General features: G+C 39.4%; 1 protein-coding gene across 1 annotated transcript in view; it reads left to right on the top strand.

Moving 5' to 3' along the window:
• The window catches only part of SLC49A4 (solute carrier family 49 member 4), a 73,370-nt gene that overhangs the window by 30,242 nt on the left and 21,150 nt on the right, over positions 1-21,978 (top strand). The window contains exons 3-6 of the mRNA XM_064157229.1: positions 4,767-5,035; positions 11,414-11,543; positions 17,405-17,513; positions 18,132-18,199. Coding sequence (XP_064013299.1) covers positions 4,767-5,035; positions 11,414-11,543; positions 17,405-17,513; positions 18,132-18,199 — 576 coding nt within the window. The remainder of the gene's footprint in view (positions 1-4,766; positions 5,036-11,413; positions 11,544-17,404; positions 17,514-18,131; positions 18,200-21,978) is intronic.

Here is a 21,978-nt window from a genome sequence, read left to right as displayed (position 1 = left end):
TTAAGGGAGAAAAACTGCACCAAAACCTTGTCTTCAAAAGGTTCACAGAGATAAGATCTGCTTCCTCTGAGGATACAAAGGAAAGTAATTTCCCAGTTGACCAGAGGCTCATCAGAGGCTGGTACAGAAAATATGTGTTTAGAGCAATGGACTGGGATTGATGGTCTTGGTCTTCCCCTCTGTTGCTTGCTGAAGAACATATGAAAACACTCTTTCTACTCTTAAAATCAGTATTAAAATGCTGATACTTCTCCAGTCCTAGCATTCTAAGACAAGTTCAATTAACATGTCTTAGACCTGAGCTTTAGAGGCTTACTTTAATATTGCAGTTTAAATCCATTTTATTGAAAGTAATGCTTTGAGTAATGTTCCCTCTACTGCTGCTTTTGTTTTCCCGTCTGAGTATGGAAACTAATGAGATTTTCTTTCATTTAAAATTCTTTTAAGTACAAACATGAGACCTGCTGTGGTAGAAACACTAAATGTCTGGGGTTTTTACACAGAAAAAATTGTTTATGTAGCACACAGCTTTTAAATAGCTTAACAAATCCAATACCTGACAGGACTGTGACCATGCATGAAAAGTTTCAGCCCTTACAGGGAGAAAAAGATAAATAAAGCCAACTGTAAATGGAAGCTCTCTCCCATCTTAACTATATGGTGTTATCATCAATCACTAAAACCTTTTTCCTATATAACATCACATTTTTTTCATACCCAGTTTGCTCAGTGATATTGTTATTTCAGCATTTATAGCCTTCCCTGCTTTATTTTTATTGTTGCCTGTTAGGACATTGCAATAGTGACAGCAGGGAGTGAATAAATCAGGTATAACCAGGTTACTTCTTAAAACTCATAAAGTCTTCTCTCAGGGAAGTGAAGAAAAACATATAATTTAAGTTATTTATAATGTGACTTGACAAAAAAATTTAAAAGGTGGCAGTATAGTGCAATAAGTTTTTCTTCTCTAATTTCTGTCACTGTATTTTAACTATCCCTTGCTATATATTTTTGCAGTTCAGAGGCATTAGGAACACACATGACCTTTATTTAGTGCAGAGAGGTGATCTTGGAGGTCTCTTCCAACCTGATTGATTCTGTGATTCTATTCTGATTCTATGTCTTTATATACATGCAGGCAAGTCTGTGCTTGGTTTTCTTTTATATAGGTAGATTCTTAATGTAACGTATATGTTATCCAATCCTGTGGTGCTGTGGTACATGATACATGACAGTAACATTTACTACCAGTTCTCAAATAGTTCTTATTTACATTTTTTGTAAAGGGCTTGTGTTCATCTGCAACTTAAAAGTTTGGCAGAGCATCATAACTTAATTAGTGCAGAGGTCAGCTGTCCAAAACCCTTGAAATTTCAAAATGAGTCCCTCACCTGGCTTCTGAAATGGTTAGGTACAAGATATTCCTGCTTTTTCTTTAAGGTACACAGTCATCAATTATTTTGTAATTCAGGGATGAATTTCTGGTTGTCATTTTCTTTCAGTTTCTCTTTCATGATTAAGATTAAAAATCCTTCCACTCGTGTTATTTTCTATTATTTGAACTCAACACCTTTCTAGTTTTTAATACATGAAAATAATCAGATGATGATTGAATAAATAATGCATCTGACAACAGAGTAGAGCTGGATAAATAATACATTAAAATTCCTCTGTTATTGCAATAGGACTGAAAAATGTTTTATCCATCTGGGTAGGGTCCTGAGCTGAAGTTATCTTTTTAGCCTTCTTTTCAAGGAAGAGAAGTTCTGTTGTGCAGAATGAAACCGAAACAGTCACAGGAAAAAACACAATTGCTCTTTGCACTTGTTCAGCAGCATAAACAAGAGAGAAATCAAGGAGTAACAGAAAGAAATGTCTTTTGGAGCAATTTTTAGTACTGATGATATGCAAAAGGAGACTCCTATAGGCTAGGAGACCAAAGTTCAGCATGCCAGTGATAAGAAGTTGTAACAAACAGCAAAAAGCCCTCAGTTGTGTTGTGTGCCTGTTTCTCTGTCAGATGGAGCAGCTGCTCAATTTGTGTCTTGGAGTAGCAGCTTTATAAATGCACTGAATTGTATTTTGAACCTCTCATGCCTGCCTCTCTAGGGAAATGAGTTAAGGGTGTAGAGAGAACAGTGCAAATAATCCTTTTTTATGGAAAAAGTAGCTTAGTTCATTAAGCCAGTAGTGGAAAACAGATAAAATGAGGTTGAGACTAATATCATATGCAAAGATACTTGAGGTAGTATTCATATCAATGGCAATTTAATTGACATTAGTGTTTATTAACCCAAAAATGTTGATCTAAAATTAAGCAGCATGAAGATTAAAAGTACTCTACCCTATTGAGCTTGGTAAATACCAACAATGCAGATAAAAAAGCAAATCTGTGGGAACAGACAGCATGCTAGGGAAGGCAAAGGAAGAGACAGCAGTCAGGAGAACGCTAACAGAAAAGAAATGCAGAGACAAAAAATCAATCTTCTTTGAAAAAAAAAAAAACTAAGACAGAAAAGTAGTGTAAAATTAAATTTCTGGATTAAGATACTACTTGCTCCCTTTGGATCTGCAAAGTAAAATGAACATCTGTTTCTCAATTGAGTATAAAGGTTAGAGCTTTATTCAGATGGTGGAATTTGATAGATATACTCTACATCTGAAATGTAAGTACATGAAAAGAGTGTGTGTAATTCTCACAATATATAAACTATTTTTTTTATAAACATTTCTTCTACCAAGTGAAGTGCCCACTTGCCCATAGCTGCTGCAGAAGAGCTGCAGCTCTGCTTTTCTGATTTTAATGAGGTTTATTTGCCCTTAAGATTTCTATAGAGTAGGGGTATTTGATTTAAAACAGTATTATCATAGTAGAATAAGTTAATAGAAGTGGTAATATGGCACTTGTAACTGTGAAGGTTGTTTTCTGGTGACACAGTCTTTTTATCATACAATAACAAAATCACAATTTAAGCATTAAATTCACTTTGGAGCAAGGGGAAGTACTGAAATAAAAGTTTTACATCTGGAGGTAGTTACTTTCAATAGCAAGCAAATGCAGCTGTTTCTGGCATGGAGCATAGCTCTGAAAATACCCTTGAACTGTTCAGTTTGAGAAGAATTTCTTGTAGTTAGGTAAATGGAAGGAAAATACTAATGTGGACAAGGATACCTTAGTTTGTCCAAATAACACTGGATTGGAGGGTAAGCATAAGGGATTCATGTAATGTGACTTCTGGAAAACTATACCAGAGCAGTATTTATATAGTGTTTTTTGTTGATTTAAACCTATTTAGTTTTATGGTATTTGGAGTCTCCAGTTTTAACAAGCATTAAAGAGGCCTAACCATGCCATCCGAAGCACATCAGGAACAAATAGTAATGAAATCTGGCTTCACCATGTGAAGAAATCAGTTGCTACTTCTGTCCCAGAATGGAAAGCATTTCCTTCAGATGATATGTAACAGCTTTTTCTTTATTTTCCTGCATATTTTTATAAATGTTGGTTTTAAAATGTATGTCTGTTCCACTGAGAATCAGTAGCATCTATCCCTTTTTATTGCAGTCTAGCTTGTTAATTTGATAAAGAGTCTGTCAACATTTCTTTCACATATTTTGTTCCTTCGTGTGCTTTAAAAATCCCCTGCTACACTGTATATTATTCAACCATTTGTGGCTTGAAACTTTGCCTAAATGCTTGCTTGTGTTTCCCCGTTTTCAGACTATAACATTTGATGACTGACAACTCAAGTATTGCAACAATAGCACTGGGTTCCTGCCATGCTTAGAAAACCACCACCCATTTAAAAATATCATCTGCCACCCTCTTACCTTGTGATGGATAGATCTTCTTTGCAGGGTTGCAGCGTTTTGTCTGACTCACAGCTGTTTTTTAGCCATGAAGTTTTAATGTAAATTCCAAAATGCTTTTTGCCTTTCACAGCTGATCGTTTTTTGGAAGAGTCAAAATGGAAGGTTTCCGACTGACTTCCACATGTAGAAGAGCTTTCAGAAAGTCCTTTCTGCATGTGCTCATTCTATTAATATTAAGGCAAAGTTTGCAGAGACTTGACTGCTTGGAAGTTGTGTCTGTTCTGTCACCAGGCTTATCTGTTAAATCCCAATGAGTGTGAAAAATGAGAAAAATCTGGATTTGCTTGGCTGTTTCAGTAGTGTTTTGAGAATGTCCATATTGCTGGAGAAGATGATTCTCTTGGAAACCTCAGCAGCCCAGCCTCCTCATCTGTAAGAACATAGAGAGTGTGTAAACGACAATAAATAATGCAGTGAAAAAATATGCAAAGTATTTTGTTGAAGTTTCATTTCAATTTTGGATCTGCTATAACTAATTTAAATCTCCTATCAGGATTTATGTAGGCAACGGGTCAGGTTTAAGGCATTTGTAATTTAAAGCTTTCCTGCCACTACACCTTTCCTAATTTTGTATCCTATCATAATAGTTTTTTTCTACAAGGAAAGTCCCTTTTATTCACTATTCCTTTCCTGCTTTGAAGGGAACATTTGCTTCTCCATCTTATCTGAGCTAATAAGCCCAGAGCAGGTCTGAGTTCTGTAATCAGGCCAATTGGGCTTCTTTTAGCATGCAGAATGGTCCTTTTTTTTTGCACAGGACTTTCAGTTTTTGTGTGCAGTCACTCCATCTTCAGCACTTAGTATCTTACTTGCTTTTTTAATTAAAAAAAAAAAGGGGGGTGGGGACAAGCAATTGTAAACCAAATTACTGTAGGTTCTCTTATCTGTTCCAGGCTGATCCACGGAGGGCAGCTGCTAAATGGCTTGGCAGGGCCAACTGTGATGAACGCGGCACCATTTCTTTCCACCACCTGGTTTTCTCCAGATGAACGTGCCACAGCAACAGCCATTGCATCACTACTCAATTACCTGGGCGCTGCTGGTGCCTTTCTGGTGGGACCTCTTGTAGTGCCATCTCCTAATGGAACATCTCACCTCCTGCTGGCGTCACAGAGCAACACTGAGCACATCAAGGACCGCATTGAGGCTGTGTTGTATGCAGGTGTGGTTTAAAACTAATTTTTTTTTTAAGAAGAAAATTAGAGAAAATTTACAATTTCATGTGTGTTTGGTACTTGTGAACCACTACCCTCTAGTGGCTGATCCACACAGAAGACAGTTACTGACTGATGGAAAGTAATGAAGTGGTTAACCTGTGCCATTAGAAGAGTTGAGCTTTTTTCCTTTAGTGTAGGAAAGATTTTGAAATAGCCTTTTTGGATACCAAATTAAGTATTTCTGTTATTTATATCAGTTGATCTTAGGAGGAATGTCTTCTAAGAGGGCTTATGCATTCCATGAACTTCCAAAATGGTCTTTCCTTCTGGAATTTTCATTTAAAAAAAATGTGTCTGTGGCAGGTTGAATTTTTTCCTTTGTTTTTATAAGGATAGGAATCCAGTAGACTTTCAGCATTCTTTTTTTCCTGCATTAAATCAGTCTTAATTTATGACTTGCATATGCCTTTCAAATGTGATTTCAAATGTGATGTGATTATTAGTAGTTAAGAATCTAACACTGAAATTAAAGCTTCATATACTTTATTTTTAACTAAACCCACATAATTCTTATGTGATGAGCAACTACAATGAAGTGAAAAAGAGTACTGATCTAAAATTCACCTGATAAAACAGATTACATCCTTACCCTTTATCATGCAATGACATCTATGGCTCTTTGTGTCACTTACAAAAATTAGCATTAAGCTTTAAGGAAAAGGAGCTGCTCAAGTGGCTTAAGAGTCTGTGGTTTGATTCTTAATGGATATAAATTGATATCGTATTAAAAGCAACTGAACTTTACTGTGCTGTGGCAGTTGCACATGCGGTTGGGTTTTTCACCCCCTACAAATGCAGCCCCTGAAACTCAGCCAGGAGTTAGCGTGAAGTCTTCCAGAATTCTTTAAGTATATATACTGTGTAGTTTATATGCAGGTTTATGGGACTGAGTTAGCTATTTGTGATCACTTATTCCTGGACGTTATTCTTATGGAAATTGGATGAAGGCCACTTTACAGTTCATTTTAAAGAAAATGTAGTAGAAGTTGGATCACTATTTCAAGGAGTATTTTTGAGTGACCTACTTTTTACTGGATTCAAATGTGTTGGAACAAGAAGGAAATTTGGGGTTGCTTAGGCCTTATTCAGTGGTAAATACAGTGTTAGACTCCAAAAAATCTCATGGTGTATGAAAATTACCGATGTGAAAAAGGAGAAATTGAAGGTAAAACAGCTTCTGTCCTGAGGAGCAGCAGATAAGAGGAGGAAAAAATTAGCAATTAAAGAAGTGCTTTAGCACTCCCCATCCAGATTGACCATGGAGAGAGAATTCATCTGCCTAAAGGATGTACAGTTTTGTGCTTGGAGCCACTATTGTGAGTCTGGTAGCATTAGAAATGTTGCTTTCAGCAGCCCATTTTAGATTCAGTTTCTCCTCTGTGCTCTTCTGGGAGGTTTTCCTAACCATTTTCTTCAGAAATTGGGGTGGATCTTGCTTCCCAACAAGGTTCAGTCTTGCCTACCGCATGTCTCAGCATGGCGCTTTCTGCCTTTCTGAGCCTGCAAGGATTTGGGAGCATCCCACAGACCTGTTTGGGGTCATTGGTCACAGCATAGCATGATCTTACAGCAGCTCTTCATCTTTGCAGAAATGTGTTTTGTGAGGCATCTGTAGTTCTTCCATAGGATTTGAAAGTGCTTTGAACAGAGATGGTTTCTTCGTGCAGCTGTGCCTGTGGTTGTGTCATAGGGGGTGTGTCTTGTCAAGAGCTATAACCTCTTGCTGTTCAGGCAAAGAAAAAGAGCTGGTTCATGAACAGTACTGGCCTGCAGTGAATCGCAAGCCAAACATCCAGCTGGTTTAAAATTGGTAGGAACTGTCAAAGAAGAGGTTGCTTTGAATCTGTTGTGGGATTCACCCTGTCTTACCTTAGCTTTGTTTCCCTGGACAGCTGAAGGCGCAAGGTCCCTGCTGTCTGCCCCCTCTATGCTCTGTTAAGCCAGGTAGGCTCAAAGTGGAAGGAAAGCTGGTTGTGGTACAAATGTGTTCACCTGTAGAACAAAAAAATGCCTGATAGTCATGGTAAGGCATTGTTTGTCACCTCGGTCTGCTGGTTGGAAAATGAAGCTCAAACTGACAGATTACTAAGAAAGTGGATGGTACAGAGTGTAGCAGAATGAGGAGCCAGACCCAAATGTCCCACTTCCCTGCTGCTTTGGCAGTTGTGGTCAAGCTTGATATGACTTCACACACTACTGTGTGAAAGCCAGCTTCTCAGCGTAAGCACTCTGTGTGCCTAACAGTTGTGTTTGTGATGGAGCTTGTTGCTTTTGTGTGAGGTAGTGTTAGACAAACATCTTCTAAAAGCTAGGTGATGACTTTCAAGAAATGGTAATGATGTGAATTGTTAACTTGAATCAGTAGCATGCCAAGTGTGCTAATTTTCCAAGGACTTAACCTCAAACATGATTACAAAGCAGTTTCTTATGAACTCATTCTGAAATTGCTCTGTTAACTCCAGTCTCTTCTGTGTTTTAATAAATTGCTGTTTCTTTATCTCAAACACAGACTAAGAGTTCAGCTGAATTACCACAGCCTCTTTCTGTGTCATCTGTGTCACTGCACATTCTGGTTTACAGCTGGAATGGTACAGATGTAGCAAACCAGGATTGAATTGTATTACCTGAATTGCACAAGGAAGACTGAATTAATCTGGACTGCAGCCTGATCTTTTAGCCAGATGCTTTCCTAAATATCAATGTTAAATCATTATTTGTTGAGGGGAGAAAAAAAATAGGCACATATGTCTACAGTGCATTCGTTTCCCCATCACATTTTGGAACAGTAGAGGAGGACAGTTTCTGGGTTTGGGTAGGGTTTTGTGCTATAAGTAAACTATCTGAATGAAAAAGACCTTGTATCAAGGATGCTTGTATCTCTGTAAAACTCTTACTTATGTTTAGAGCTTACACAGACAGCAGGGTGTCTACTTTCTAGGCTAAGATACAAGCATTTCTCTGCTTTGACACTGGTCATTGTGGTGCGGTTCCCAGCCTGTGTGAAGCATTCCAGATTCACTCTTGGAATCATAGAATCTTAGGGTCTAGAAGGGTCCTTGAAAGATCATCTGGTCCAACCCCCCTGCCAGAGCAGATTGACCTAGAGCAGATCATGCTGGAATGCATCCAGACAGTTCTTGATTCTCCCCAGAGAGGGAGACTCCACAACCTCCCTGGGCAGCTGGTTCCAGTGATCTGCCACCCTCACAGTGAAAAAATTCTTTTTCAGGTTCACGTGGAACCTTCTATGCCTCAGCTTCCACCCATTGCCCCTTGTCCTGTCACTGGACATCACCGAGAAGTGATCCTCCTGGCACTCACCCCTTACATATTTATAAACATGAGTGAGGTCACCTCTTAGTCTCCTCCTCTCCAAGCTAAAAAGCCCCAGCTTCCTTAATCTCTCCTCATAAGGAAGATGCTCAACTTCTTTAATCATTTTTGTGGCTCTGTGCTGGACTCTCGCAAGCAGCTCCCTGTCCTTCTTGAACTTGGGGGCCCAGAACTGGACACAATACTCCAGACAAGGCCTCACCAGGGCAGAGAAGAGGGGAAGGGGAGCCTCCCTCGACTTACCACACTCTTTCGAATACACCCCAGAATGGCATTGGCCTTCTTTGACACAAAAGCACACTGCTGGCTCATGGCCATCCTTCCATCCACCAGTACTACCAAGTCCTTCTCCCCTTCACTGCTCTGCAGCAGATCAATCCCCAACCTGTACTGATACGTGGGATTGTTCTTTCCCAGGTGCATGATTCTACACTTGCCCCTGTTGAACTTCATTAAATTTCTCCCTGCCCAACTCTCCAGCCTGGCTAAGTCTCTCTGAATGGCAGCACAACTCTCCAGTGTGTCAGACACTCCACCCAGCTTGGTGTCATCAGCAAACTCATGGATGTTCACTCTTCAACAGGAGATACACACAGCTCTGTTTCTGCACACTGATTTATGCTGACTTGAATAGCTCTGACTGCTTTATCATGTCCATTGTGCTGCTGATGCATGTGCTCCTGTGGACATGATCTTCTTTTGTGACTGCAGCTCCCTTGTCTTAGGATTGACACCTATTTCTTACCTTTTCTCTTGCTCACTCTTACTCCCTACTTACAATGTAAAACTTGTCCTGAGAATTTGCTTTTACTTTAGCTAGTCTGGTAGAGTAAATGTTGATGGATATAGAGGTGTGAGCTTCCAAATGAAGCAGTGCAACATGTAAGAAATTGAATGTGTTTAACAGTAACTGGACTTTTGATAGAGATGCAGATGTGATACAGAAAGCCAAGATAGCACTGAACTCTCCTATTCTTCAACAGAGGGAGCTGCTTTAGTTTCCAGTTTTGCTCTTTTGTCCATGAGGGCAGGGCTTTCAAGGCAAATTTGTTAGCCAGGAAAGTGTAACACTGGGAAACATTAAAGAGTTGCAAGAAGGCACTCCAAGGACTCTATGATGAATTTAATAATTTAAAAGGGGAAAAAAAGTGTTCCTATGCTGCTCCTGCTTCAGCAGTTTGACTGGCAAGAATCTTGAGGCAAGCCACAGAAGAGGCCTCAGATGGGCACCTGATCTAAAATATTACTGTGACTTAAAAAAATTATCTATGTGCTTTACATTCTTCAGAAAAAGACTTAGCCATTGCCCTTGCAGCATTGCAGTATAATGAAGTATTAAGCACTTTGGACAAAGTTTATGGATTTTTCTGATCACGTTCTTGTTGGCTATACCTGTGTTCAGTCTGAAATCTTCCTTTAATGTGATTAAAATGTGCATATACCTGTACATCTACCTAATAAACCTATATGTAGATCCAGACCTATAACGGGATAAACATTTTTTTGCAAGCCTTGCCTCCATGTCTAGTATCATTCTGTAGTCACAAAGCATTTCATCTCTTTCTTAGGTCCTGGGATGAGCTGTTATTGCTGGCTCTTTATTTACTGCTCATGGTTGCAAAGATAATATACATAAAGATAGGAATTAATCTATTTGCTGGAGAACAGATGAAATACGATGAAAAGGTCAAGTTAAAATTCTCTTGACCTTCAAAACATGCAGTTAGACCACAGGAAGAAAGGAGACACCACATAATTCAAGATTAATTCTGTAGTGTATGATAGGAAGGACTGGCATTGTCACATTCCCATTGTCTTCAAACGAAATTTAGTGGAGACTTTCTTCCATATGCCAAACAGAAGTATCAATTTCCCTTCCCCATCTCCAGCTGATACATTTAGACTCTGAGCGTTATTTACTTTTCAGTTTCCTGAATTTATTTTTTTCTGGTTTAGCAGAAGAGCTGGAAGAGTGCCATGTTCATATTGATTTATTAAAAAAGGAGAAGAAAAAGAGAAAACGAATGGAATTGAGTATCCAACTCGGAATTTATTTGTGGTGTCAGGGAACACTTCTTTGTTATAAGATCACAGGTTCTTTTAAGATAACACACTTCAGCTATACATTTTTCTCTCCAGCAGCGAAGAATCTTGTTTTCAAAGAGGATAGGAGAAATGTTGGGATTAAGGACTATGGAGAGCATGATATACATTGTAAAAGGCCTGTAAAACAAATTAATTAGACTGCCTGTGAGTAGAGTTGTTTTTCTTCAGAATGTCTGATCACAAGGCTTCTGAGTGTTTTCTGTGAAGTGCTCATCACTTTGCAAGTTCAGGTCCACATTTCTGCTATGAAATTTTTCAAAGATCTGGAATTCCTACTGCTGAACAAGAGGAGCATTGGCAAACATCTGTATTGTTTCAGTTTTCTCCCTATTACTGGTGCTCTTTCTATTTCTCAGCCATGAGAGGTGCACCTACAGTTTTCTCTTTATATTCTGTCACCAAGTGATACTGCTTGTGTCTGAGATGCTGCCATGCTTGCTCTTTTGTTTGCCTTCATCATCTTGTCTCCAAGTAATTGTCATTCCGTGGACTGGGGCTTCCACAGTCCCATCTGTTTAGTGTCTGGTGCTCTGCTACCTGCACTGCATTACTTCTATTGTGAGGTAACGTGGTTAAATCTTCACCTAAAAGCTTTCCTTTTGCACCACTGAGTTTCCCCATGTGTGAGCCTTGTTCTCTGTGTCTCCTCTCACTGGGATGGACTGTCAGTATTTCTTCATCTCATTGATTCTCCATCTCAGTTTGAAATCTTGTTTGGGAAGGAGAAGTTTTCCTTGAAGTTGTGGACTTCTGTTGTCAAGAATAGTAAAGCACTTCTAGCAGGATTTCTGTATCAGAGGCTGGCTGAGAACAATGCTGTTCCAAAAGATGTCTTGTCATGATAACATCTATTCTGCTTTGTGTTTCTTTTCCATCTTTTTTAGAATTTGGAATGGTTTCCCTGATATTTTCTGCAGCATTGGCCTATTTCCCCTCACGTCCTCCATTCCCTCCAAGTGTGGCTGCAGCAAGTCAACGACTCAGCTACAGGAGAAGTTTTTGCAGGCTCTTAAGGTACGTCCTCACTGGGTTTCCACTTTAAACCAGATCAGTACCTAAATAAATAAAAACAAGTGTGCTATAATCCTCTTGTTGAGCATGCAAGTTCATTTGTAGTACTTTAAAACAAAATAAAATTAAATATTAATGCTGAGGCATAAAAGGATGCTAACTGTTAAAAAGCAGACATTAAATTTTAAAGCATTGGGTATATCTCAAGCCTTCCTACCAGAGTCCTTCAGCACCAACACTTTAGGTGTCCTGTTAGCATGACTTTTCTTACACAATGCTTCTTTTATGTCAGGTTATGCAAGAGTGTTAATACTGTGCTTAGTGCTAGGTGTGAGATAACAACAATACTGGGCATAACTGGCTAATAAACTACTTTCTTCTGTTTTCATTACATTGGAATGAATTTGAAGTTCGCTTGCTGTTCAAAAGAGTGTTCAATTGCGCTCAACTTTTGGGAGCAATGAATGAACTATCTGAAACAATTATATTACATCTTACTAGTTGTGTGTTAAAATATGTTTCTGGGTGGTTCAAAGGTAAGCTAGTTTCTTTTAAATTTCTGGATTAAAAAAAAAAAAAGGTTATGAAGTGACATCTGCAGCTTTGCAGCTTCTTCCACTTGGACCTTTTTGGCAAGATACAGTCCTCTGCCACAACCATTCCTGTGTTTATACAGTGTCTTGTGTAATGGGAATCTGATCACAGAGAAGCAACTAAAGCCACTGTATTATTAATCCTGAATAATTGTGAAAGCCAGTACTCTGTATGTTGTATTGCACAGATGAACTTCCCAGAGCAAAGAACCAGTGTCTTGGTGCAGGATATGGCTGACTTTACTGGGGAGCTTCAAACTCTTGCTGTAATTGTTTCTTTGGTGATGTAGTGATAAGAACTGGACAAAGGCCTGCTTTTAACTTGGTAATTGTGGAGCTTTAGGCATTTAGCTGTTACAGATCTGTTGTGGGCTGTACTTTCTAAAAGTGTATTTAGAGCTAGGAAAAACAACTCTCTTGTCATTTTTCTTTACCGTTGGAGGCTCTTGTTTTCAGTTTGGAGGAGTAAATAAAGTTGACAAGATACTTAATCCTGTATGTTCATCCTGAAGCAGACTGGCAGTCAGGGGAAGGTGTGACTGTAGCTGGCTGGTTAGTCTGCAAATTGACCTGCTCAGGATATTAAAAATTAGTAATTCCCAGAAGGCCACTGAGCACACACAATGATGTAGTTACTACGCACACAAGCTGGTGTGCAGTGAGACCCTGCCTGAGGGCTGTGTTGTAATTGTGTTGCAGTTGCACAGAAATCCAAACAGCAACTGACTCTGCAGGTGAAATATAAAACTTCTGTTGGCAATACTCTGTTTGGGAGCTTTATAACCATTAGGTTCCCTGTTTAAAGTGTTCCAAACTGTAGACTTGTGATACTGGTACAATCAAGAGGTAAACAGCAAAACTGGCTTATTGTTCACAGTCAGTGAAACTCAACAAACTGGATGCTTAAATAAGGAGCATAGCTTTTAGCATTTCTAAAAACCAAGAAGTTTTTTAAAATGCAGTCAGAGTAGATCATTATATCTCCCTTCCCTCTGGACTTTATGTGTTCTTCCATGCTGCCCCTTATCAAAGGCACTTCTTCATTCCTCTGTACATGAAACAATCAACGGTTTATCGTTAAACCCACTTATCTTGGGAAGTCTTTCAGCAACAATCTATCAAGCAAGGGAGTTTTAGACAAGAAAATGGTATCTGCCATGCTTCAAAAGAAATCTATCATCTGGTCTGTTAGGCTTCTAAGGTCTATTGCTTGCCTAATCTAGGCTTCCTTATTCTTAGCACAAAGAGTCAGAGTGTAACCTTAAGGTGATCAATTCATGAGTACCTGGAATACTGTCTACAGTTCTGGAGCCCACAGCATAAGGAGGACATGGAACTGTTAGAGCGAGTCCAGAGGAGGGCCATAAAGATCATCAGAGGACTGGAGCACCTCTCCTATGAGGACAGGCTGTGAGATTTGGAGCTTTTCAGCCTGGAGAAGAGAAGGCTTTGAGAAGACCTTGTAGTGACCTTCTAGTATCTTAAGGGGGCCTACAGGAGGGCTAGGGAGGGACTATTTACAAGGTCTTTTAATGATAGGATGTGGGGTAATACGTTTTAAACTGGCAGAGGGGAGATTTAAACTAGATGTTGGGAAGAAGTTCTTTGCAGTGAGGGTGGTGAGACACTGGAACAGGTTGCCTGGGGAGGTTGTTGATGCTCCCTCCTGGGAGGTGTTCAAGGCTAAGTTGGATGAGGCCTTGAGTGACCTGTTCTAGTGGGAGGTGACCCTGCCTATGGTGGGGGTTGGAGCTAGATGATCTTTGGGGTTCTTTCCAAACTAAACCATCCTATGATTTCCCCCTGTTGCAGACTTACCTCTGCTATAAAAACTGTGTGTAAAGCATTTAGGATGTGTGTGAGATGGTGAGCTGATGCAGCTATGCACCAAAAAAACACTCTTGAGAATTGAGATGTTCAGCATTTCCCTCTTGTCTCCCCAAGGCTGCAGTTTTATTACTTGGAAATAAAGCTGCGTAGCATAACTTTAGCATTGAAGTCATTGACCTTTTTCTTTAGATGCCAAAGGGCTCTATCATCTTTTTGCAACTCCCACACTTTTTCATGCCCTCAGATTCTTGAGCAGTCACCTTCATGTGCTGCTTCTTGCAGATTTGTATTATACATACCTTTCTAGGGTCAGCCATCCCCTGTAGGCTGTGCTTTTTGGACTTGCTTAGGAACTTGGCTTTTCCTTTTCATTTGGAGGACTCCTTGTTTTTGACAGATTATATTGATTAGCTGACCTCTATTGGAGTGGGCTGCCCAGAGAGGTGGTGGAGTTGCCGTCCCTGGAGGTGTTCAGGAAAAGACTGGATAAGGCACTTAGTGCCATGGTCTAGTTGATTGGATAGGGCTGGGTGCTAGGTTGGACTGGATGATCTTGGAGGTCTCTTCCAACCTGGTTGATTCTATGATTCTATTTATCCCCTGATACCAACTCAGCCTGCACTGTCAGGTGATAGATTAGTCATGGTTTGAGAGCTAAGCCCAAATCTTTTAACAGTCTATCACACACTGTGACAAGTGTAGTTTGGATTTCCAACAGAACAAAGTATAGTGCCCTTTCTCAGTCTTTTAAAGCGCTCTCATTTCAGAATACGCCACAAATTTCCATGGGAAAAAAATTCTAGTTGTTGCTAAGTCTACACTAAAAAAACATGTTGTGGTTTTTACTTTGAAGTAATTAGATGCTTTTAGCTGATTACATGCCTTTATATTTTCAGGGGACTGTGTAAGCAATTTTGAAATTCCATAACAGGGTGGTTTTTTTAGCTTGACTTTTTATTTCTTTAATGAAACTTTCATGTGACATCACCATCCAGTGATGAAAAATGCTTAGGAGTGTGCCTCATGTTAATAAGTGCTGTCAAAGTTCTTCTGAAAATAGTGACTGACAGTAATGGGGCTCTCCTCCAAACGAGCATGTCTTACAGATTCTAGTGGTGTTAAGTATGTTTCTGGGAAAAAAAAAGACAAGAAAAAACTGATTTGTATTCCAGCAGAATGGTTTAAGAGGAGAGGCTAATGTGATATCCTGTCACAAGGGCTGATATGATGGAAAACAATGTGGGTTCACCAACTGGTGGTGTGACAGACAGGACATTTTTCTATTTTCAGTGGAGCTAGTGCAAAATCAAAAAATAACCCAAACAAATACGAGTGTCTGGAGCACTGAAAAACAGGGCTGTCTCTTAAGATACATGTTTCAAGTAGCTTTAACACTCAGTGTAGCCGCTGCTACCTATTGCTGGACAAGGGCATGGAATGGTATCTGGTGATTGGTGCCGTGTTGTCCCTGCCATTCACCTTTTCTTCTGGTCACCTTCTTTATTCTGGAGGCCAGGCAGGCTGGCAGCCCTGTCAGTAGATGTCATGATGTGGTATTGGTACTAGGAGTTGGATGTGGCACAGGCAGCTATTTCACATGCCAGTTTCTCTTGTTGCTCAAGGTAAAGAAGACAAGTATGCCACAGGAGATCTCAGTCAAGTAGGTTATAAAATGCTCACCCCCCTCAAAAGTATCTCATTAATAGAGATGAGGTTCAGATGGCCAAAGATTTTGAATATCGGGCAAGCATTATTTTGGAAGAGTGCTTTCAGGTTGTTTCCCTCTTTGCAGTCTACAACACAGCTATATAATGGACATTCCCTCTTTCATTTGTTCTGCAGGTGTTGAATTAACTTTTACTTGAATAGTATTAAGCAGCCTTCCGGGATCATCTGTTTTCACGCTCCTATAATGTTGCAGTATTGGGGCAAGAGTTGCCGCTCAAGCCCATGAGCTGCTTATACACCATTGTCTTGGAAAAGGAAAAACTTTTTGCTTCTAAAGCTGATGCTCATTTTAATACAACTCACACAATAAAGTAAGATTCCTGCAGCCTAATGTTTCACATAATGAATGATAAGAGAGAAACTTAAAATGAACCAGCTTCTCTTTGCTTTATCACAGGGCCATCATCTATGTTAGAAAGACAGCAAAAGCTTTAGCATTCAGAGAGATATAAGCAGTGTGTAGAAAAGCTGAAAATGTGTGAGTTGTTTTTCTTTGCCTTGAAAAATAATTCTGACATAAATGATATTGAAAGAGGATATGTTCATGTGATAGAAATGTGTTATTCAAGAAGAGGATGTGTGAAAAAGAACAGTGCAGAAAAAAACCTCTGAATACTGTCTGGTGTACTATGCGTGGATTTTCTAGGGCTGTAAAACAGCATAAGCTGCAAACCTCTGAAGGTTTTGGAGAGTATTTGAACCTCTTCTGGCATTCATAACTCTGGTATCAAATTGCTGCTGCATGCCAAGGAACTGGTACTGATCAGGATTGATATTGTGTAAACTGTTTGGGAGTAGAGTGAAGCCAGATTTTGTGGCTACACAGATATCCCAGGGGATAGCCTTGGAATTGTGGTAAAATCTCTTCACATCAAAATATCACTGCTGCAGAGTCCAAAGTATATTTTCTGGTTTTGTTTTTAAATTGAAACATTCTTCAGGAAAAGTTCAATGTCTCTTAGCAAAGATTTTGCCCTTGCTTTCATGTATGGTAGGTGGGTGGGAGAAATTAGTGGTGTTATTTGTCTGCCAACTCCTGTTTAGCTATGCTTGATGATGATGACAACGATGATGATGATGACACAGCTTTAACTGCTTCATTGTCACCGAGTACTAAAGGTTGAATAATTTTAATTGGGAGGAAAAAGCAAACACATTAACTATTTAAAGCATGATACTGTACTTATCTCTGTTTTTTGACAGTTCAAACTCAACATTTTCCCCTCCTGCAACTGAACCTCATTCCCAGAGCTATTTCTGTGTTTCACCAAAATAGAGAAATAAAACTGTTTAAAATAAAAATAATTAAAAGGTACAGTTCAAAAAGTATGAATCTCTGATTTTATTCTTGTAATAAGCTTTTTTTTTTCTTCATTAGTATTTATTGTTCCTAAAATACACTTAGGCTAAGTATGTTGCCCAAAAAAATGCATGGAAGAATTGCTTGTGGAAATGAGAAACACATGAGCTTAGCATGTTATAAAAGCCTTTGAACTACGTGGTAAGGCAGTAACTCTCAGCCACTGGAATTTCAGTGACATGGCTGGATATGTTTCTTGGTTTTCCTGGCTCATTTCTCCTTCAGACCTCTGTTTTTTGTTTTTTTTCTTGATGGGCAGAATACAGATTCTAGGATGTAATTTACTTTAGCAGGTAATCTTGAGCAATTCCTATCATAAGCTGCAGCTAATTGAGTATGTTTTGTTTTCACAGCAATTTCCGGTTCTTGATGATTGCTTTAGCCTATGCTATACCACTGGGTGTTTTCTCTGGCTGGTCTGGTGTTCTGGATTTGATATTAACGCCAGTTCATGTAAGCCAAGTAAGTATCTTCTGACTGATAACCAGCAATTGTTTTGTAAGTGGCATGTTTTCGTTTTGCACTAGCACAGAACTGTATCAAGCTTTAATGTGTAAGCCACTGTTAATGCATATGGACCACCTTTATCCTGAAATTTTAAGCAAAATACACAGCAGGTTTGGTATCCCAAACTGTCACCATTCTCCCTGCTGACTTTCCACCGGCAGTGTGTATTTGCAGACCTGTCCAACTTTTGAGAAGGAAGAGGCAGGTGAACAATCAAGAGTATTGTAGATTGCTGCACCATTAATAAAAGAAGAAAATAATGTTTACCAGATAGAAAAGAACAAGGAAGGAGAAGAGGATTTCAAAGCTTTTGATAATATATTACAGAAATCCAGAGGACATTACTTAGGTTCTATAAAGAGAGGTCCTATTTAGGGCATTGGTTATTTAGTCATATTTTCTTTTAGTATTCCTTTTGAATATCCTAGAAAAAGTCTTGTACTTCAAATTGTTGTTAGAGGCTGTTGCTAGCAGTTTGCAGCTGCTGCGCACCATTTGTTTTCATAGTAACATCTTATCATCTTATTTTCTCGACTTTAACACATTTCTCTCTGTTTTTGTTTTTCCTGTCAGGTAGATGCAGGGTGGATTGGATTTTGGTCTATAGTTGGAGGTTGTGTTGTTGGCATAGCAATGGCAAGGTAGGAATAATCATAGGTTCTCCTTCGTTTCTTCAACTGTGATTGTCATTTAGTTTATCCTTTTGATAACCTAACTTGTTTTCTCTCTCATCTTCTAAAGCCCTGAAATTGAAAATGTGTTCTGGGATTATGATTTGTTTCTTGTAGAGCAATAATTTGTATATACATTGTTAGTGGTTGCTTGGAGTTGAGAACTCCACATGTGTATACCTCAATTTGGCAAGTCACTCTGACAAGGGCTTCCTGTATGTTAGTTTTAAACACAGTTCTTGTGAATTAAGCTGCCTGGTATGAGGGAGAATATGTTGCTGTACATTTGGAAAGCATTGAAGAAATTAGTGTCTGTCTCCTTCCATCAACACTTTTAGGCATATTGATTCTCAAAGGGATATTGGGAATGTAGCACAGGCAGCCTACCCACAAATATGCTGTATTCATCCACAGAGAAATTGTTCTGGGCCTGTTTTGGCCAGGTTGCTGGATTCCCATATGGACTATTTTTGCTGTACTTCTATGGGGTACAGTATGGGTGTACCTAGGCTTCTCATATATCCAAACACAACTCTCTCTAGCCTTTGTGAATGTGGATGGCATGGAGAGCAGATGAGGAAGAAGCAGATTGCCCTTCCAAAAAACTGCTGCATTTTCTTCATTGAGATCTTTTTAAAAAGCAATGGAGGAGGAGAGAAAAATTCTTTCAGGAGGTACTTGCACATTGCCCTTGCATCGAGATATCTAGGCATTGTTCTGGCTTCTCTATCTCCACTCTTTAGTCACCAATTCTGCAATGAGTTTAGCACAAGAGCAGGGGTCTGTCATTGTTACAGTTATCATGGGATTATGGACCCAGAAAGGCATCTTTTTAGCACAGAAATTGTAGCTCTCTTCTTTCATTTGCCGTGCATCATCAATGCATAAAGAAATGTAAGGTTTCTCATCCTGACATTTTGCAAGCTGCCTAGCAACTGGAATGAGGGAGAGGGAACAAGTCCTGACCTAGGGAAATGGAATAAGCACTTCCCTCCCATCTGCTCCAGATGCAGGCCAAAGAACTTCACTGAAACAAAGTTCACACTCTCATTTCCTCTAAAAAGAGTTGCTTTTGATTAGCTAAGCTCAGAGATGAAGTTTCCTTGCCAGGAGATGTAGATGTTTAAAACCAATTCTGGAAGTGACACAGATGCCCTAAGCGGGTTACATGCTGAAGCAAGCACCATAACATCCTGAGTTAATCTCTCATATATTTGTAGCATTTCAGTAGTAGAGGGGCACCCTTAGCCAGCTCACTTCGTGTTGTTAGGAGAGAATCTGCTGAGTCAATGCCACCATGCAAATCTCAGACTTTTTGATAGATTAATTTATTAAATATATTTCTTGGGTTAAGTTTCAGGAAGTGCTGCCAGTCTCCTTAACTGCTTCAAAACGGATAAATTATCAGTTGAATGCCAGGATTTTGTAGTACTCAGCTCTTAGCTTTAGAGTAAATTTAAAAAATACCAACAGACTGTCTTCAAATATGTCTAACTTGGGCGATACGCAGTTCAAGTGGGAGGGTTTGCACACAGAGAGGGAGGGAGAAGGTTATTTGTCACTCCTGATGGATGACTCCCTCTCCTAGGCCTATTCAGCATTTATCTGTGTAGAGCTGAATCAATGACGAGTCTGACTGTAATCTACTGAAAGTTGTAATTAGGAAAATTAAGTAATGATTCTTGTCAAGGCTGACAAGTTGATGTATTTCAGTGTCAGAACTGTGATTTGCCAAGCAAGCAGCACTGTCCCTTAACCACTTTCTCAAGAAACTGTTGGATTTTGGTTGGGTTTTTTCCTTTTTGGCTTTTCTCCTTTTTTTTTTTTCTCTTTTTTTTTTTTTTTCACTTCTTGCTAATTTATCAAAGCAAAATTGGGGCAGTTTAGGAATTTGCTCCTTTTACTTTTGTCAATGTAGATTCTGCCATTTAGAGTTGTAACAACTGAGCCTTGCCCTGGAACATCTGTTCCTGCACGTGACAGTAGGTGTTCAATCATCTGTTTAAAGTAGTGCCCAGTTTGGAAATCTGTTTATCACATTTTTTAAAAGGTGCAAGTTTTCCTCAGCACAGGACATAAATCCTTCTTCTTGCCATCCACTGCTGTCCCAGTAGCCATGAACTTAGATAATGTGTAGATAATTTGTGTGATGCGTTTTTGCAATCTAAATGGCTCGGCTATTTTGGGCAACTGGCAGGTGCTGTACCCTTACCTGCATCTTTCAGATGATAGGAGTTTGAAGAAAGGTGGTGTCAAAGAGTGACATCCATATCATTGCATGGAAATTGATTCTGAAATGTGTTTATTTCTTGCTCTCCACATTTGCTAATGATCATAGATAGTTTTGAGACTTTGCCCTCCACAACTCAGTTTTGCCACCTGCTTTTAACCTGCAATGTAGTCAAAATACTGAAACTTTATGATGTGGTGGTAATTTCCTTAGCAACAGACAGTGTCACCAGCAACTCAGTTTTGTGACTGTGACTGTAGGATCCAGCATAGAGCTGGATTTGCTGGGTTGTAAGAGACTTTTGCCAACAGTGGGCTCAGATCTGTCTCTAGGTTAGTGTATACCTTTTCTTCTGGTGTGCCCACTTTTTTAGCTCTTTAGTAGCTGCAGACATCTTATATCTAGATGACGAAGAAGGAATTGAGCAGAACAAAGAGAGTTTTGATAGCAGCTCCTGGGTTAGAGGATAAAAATATTTTTTCTCATTTTTTGATTAAAACAAGTGTTCTGAAGAGCTGACTAGATTTACAGCCGTCTTCATTCTTCTGTAATCAGACAAGAAACAGAAGTCCTTCAGTTATAAAGTTCAGGCTATGTCACTTTTTCCCCTTGTGTTTTTTTCTGACTGACTTCCATAATTATATAAACCTCTGAGTTTGTGCTTGACCCTTCTGGAGTCCTGTGATATTTAAGAGCTCCTTGAGGTACACTGCTACCATTCATATTCAAACCAGGATGCTTGTCAGAAAGTCTCAGCTGCTCACTAAAGATAGATATGGTTCCACTTAACTGTCATGAATGGCTTTAGTTGCGTATCACCCTCCCACCCTCACATATTCCTGATGGGAGGACAGAGATAGAGGACCTCTTAGAGATCCCTTCCAGACCTGTTGTCTGTGAATGTCCTTCCCTGAAAACAAATATTTCTCACACTTGTGTTTCACTAGATGGAACAGGTACTGAAGTGTTCTTGCCTGTAAGGAGAGGGAGTGGCGGTGGTGTTTGCTTGAGGCAAAGTACAGACTCTGCCAAAAAAGCCCAAACTTGGTACTTTGAGATGCTTCTGAGAAGCTTCTAGAATTTCTGATTTTGGCCCCAGTGATCCCAAAGAATAATTAAATAAACTGCAAAGGCACTGAGAAGAGGTGATCCTGACTGCTCGATTTGGGTTGTCAGAGGTGATCTTGACTGCTCGATTTGGATTGTCAGAGAAGAAAAACAAACCACAGTAGCAGCTAACTTCTGATTATTGTAGATTAATGTATAAGCCACTTGAACACTGCAGTCGTAAACTATTAAGATTATATGCAGCATTGATCTTCCACTACTGTGTATTGACCCACTCACTGCTAAATTCAATGTGAAATTAAAGCACAGGAAGAATCAAAGTAAGAGAAAAGAATTGTGGTGGGGGGTTGGGGGGGATTTATTTGCTCATACATCTCTTACAGTGTATGTGGAGCTGAGGTGTTCCTACTTCTCAAAATGTTGGTAACATTATATGTTTTATCATGTGAGC

The sequence above is a fragment of the Pogoniulus pusillus genome, chromosome 2, assembly GCF_015220805.1.
Source record: "Pogoniulus pusillus isolate bPogPus1 chromosome 2, bPogPus1.pri, whole genome shotgun sequence".
NCBI lineage: Eukaryota > Metazoa > Chordata > Aves > Piciformes > Lybiidae > Pogoniulus > Pogoniulus pusillus.
This window is presented reverse-complemented; position numbering and strand designations above follow the sequence as displayed.